The following is a 2347-nucleotide window of genomic DNA, read 5'->3' on the forward strand; positions in this document are numbered from 1 at the left end:
CTCTGATCCTGTCACTTCCCTGATTTCATACATACATACATATATGTGTGGTAGATATATGCACTGTATATAAAAATAATGTGGTAGATATATGCACGATATATGTATGTATGTATGTATAAAAGCAGGGCAGTATATATATCGTGCCTATATCTACCACATTTTAAAGGCTCTGCACCTCTTTCACCCTGATTGTTTCTGCAGTCCCATCCCCTCACATCATCCAGCACATCTGCCATAACAATATTATCCGGGTCCTACATGGGACCACAAATCGATTAGTACACACATAAATGCCTTCTGAAAACAGGGCGAGTGAATGAACGCGCTGTGTGAGCCAAGACAGGAAAGGAAGGCTGGAGACAGCTGACTCCTTCCAAGAATACACCCTCCCGCCACCCCTGGCCTCCCAACCCCCAACACACACACAGCCCGTCGTCAGTGGGAATGGAGCCGACGCACTCCTTCCCTAGACCGCCGAGCCAATCTTGGAATGTTTGTAGTAGGCTGAAAATACAGAAACTTTAAGCTATTTTTTTCTCTTCTGCAAACTCCAGCCCCCTCCAATCTCTAGCTGTCATTTCTGCCCTTGTCCCACCCCTGTCGCTGCCTGCCCCTTTTCCTATCTGCTAGCGGAAGTCCCTGTGGAGGACCAGCCTACTTCCTCTTTGGTGCTAGGAGTGTGCGTGGCAGGAGAGGCGGGGCCAATTTTGCTGAGCTTTCTCGCGGGCTTGCAGCTGCGGCAAGTGCTGGCGGCGGCTGCTTGCGCAAGTCAGCTGGCGTGGGAACTAGCCTTTGTAGCTGAGAACGGCTGGTTTATTGCTACAAAGACTCTTGACATTGGTAGCTCCAGTGGCAGCAGCTTCTTAACGGTATAAAGCTGTTGCTTCCTGAAGAGGCTACAAGCATCCTTCCCTAGGACTGCTGTAAGCTTTGAGCCTCTAGCAGGAGACATGCCTCGGGGACGAAAGAGTCGGCGCCGCCGTAATGCGAGAGCCGCAGAAGAGAACCGCAACAATCGCAAAATCCAGGCCTCAGAGGCCTCCGAGACCCCTATGGCCGCCTCTGTGGTAGCGAGCACCCCCGAAGACGACCTGAGCGGCCCCGAGGAAGACCCGAGCACTCCAGAGGAGGCCTCTACCACCCCTGAAGAAGCCTCGAGCACTGCCCAAGCACAAAAGCCTTCGGTACCCCGGAGCAATTTTCAGGGCACCAAGAAAAGTCTCCTGATGTCCATATTAGCGCTCATCTTCATCATGGGCAACAGCGCCAAGGAAGCTCTGGTCTGGAAAGTGCTGGGGAAGTTAGGAATGCAGCCTGGACGTCAGCACAGCATCTTTGGAGATCCGAAGAAGATCGTCACAGAAGAGTTTGTGCGCAGAGGGTACCTGATTTATAAGCCGGTGCCCCGTAGCAGTCCGGTGGAGTATGAGTTCTTCTGGGGGCCCCGAGCACACGTGGAATCGAGCAAACTGAAAGTCATGCATTTTGTGGCAAGGGTTCGTAACCGATGCTCTAAAGACTGGCCTTGTAATTATGACTGGGATTCGGACGATGATGCAGAGGTTGAGGCTATCCTCAATTCAGGTGCTAGGGGTTATTCCCCCCCTTAAGTAGATCTGAGGCAGACCCTTGGGGGGTGTAAAAGAGAGTCACAGGTACCCCAAGGAGTAGATGCCAGGGTCCTAAGTTGAAAATGATGTGGATTCGGGGCGGGGAACACTGTATTTGATATTTGTGATCAGTGATCATTGTTCAACTGCGAAATAGAGTGTTTGCTTTTGATAATGGAAAATTGTATTCGTTTTAAAATTCCATTTGTTGAGAATAACAATATGTTTAAAAATATAATTGAACAGCTTTTTTTCTTTGTTTCCTGTCATTGACATTTAGTATAACAGTTTTGCTAACGTTCTAAAATGAAGTCGTTCCATCATATTCTATGATCTTGTACAGCACTTATAGAAATAAGCTGTTCTTTTGAAGTTGAAATACCCAGTAAAATGTTGAAGAAGGATGGAGGATTTCTTCATATCTGACGTTTCTGAAACCCTTTGTGTCTGCTGTTGTGTGAAGATTGACATTTAACATGATTTTCCTTAGTTACTGCAGAACATAGAGAAAAATAAAAGCCTAACGACTAGTACATCTTGCGCATTTTCTGACCACCTGTTATGTGAGGCACCAGTCTAGATTCTAGGGATACTCCCTAGTACACATCCTCCAGGTCCAAAGAATGTTCTAGATTATGTGGGAGAGAAAAATAGGTAAACTGGCAGTGCAGTAAATGCTGGGATAGAGACCGAGCCTGAAGTGCCATGAAAATGTAAAAAACCTTATGTGACCT

General features: G+C 47.6%; 1 protein-coding gene across 1 annotated transcript; it reads left to right on the forward strand.

Moving 5' to 3' along the window:
- Window positions 1-690: 690 nt before the first annotated feature.
- On the forward strand, window positions 691-2146 carry MAGEH1 (MAGE family member H1). Its single transcript, XM_054472533.2, has one exon. The coding sequence runs from the start codon at window positions 954-956 to the stop codon at window positions 1611-1613; it is 660 nt and encodes a 219-aa protein (XP_054328508.1). The 5' UTR covers window positions 691-953; the 3' UTR covers window positions 1614-2146.
- Window positions 2147-2347: the final 201 nt, after the last annotated feature.

Source organism: Pongo pygmaeus, chromosome X (assembly GCF_028885625.2).
Source record: "Pongo pygmaeus isolate AG05252 chromosome X, NHGRI_mPonPyg2-v2.0_pri, whole genome shotgun sequence".
Taxonomy (NCBI): Eukaryota; Metazoa; Chordata; class Mammalia; order Primates; family Hominidae; genus Pongo; species Pongo pygmaeus.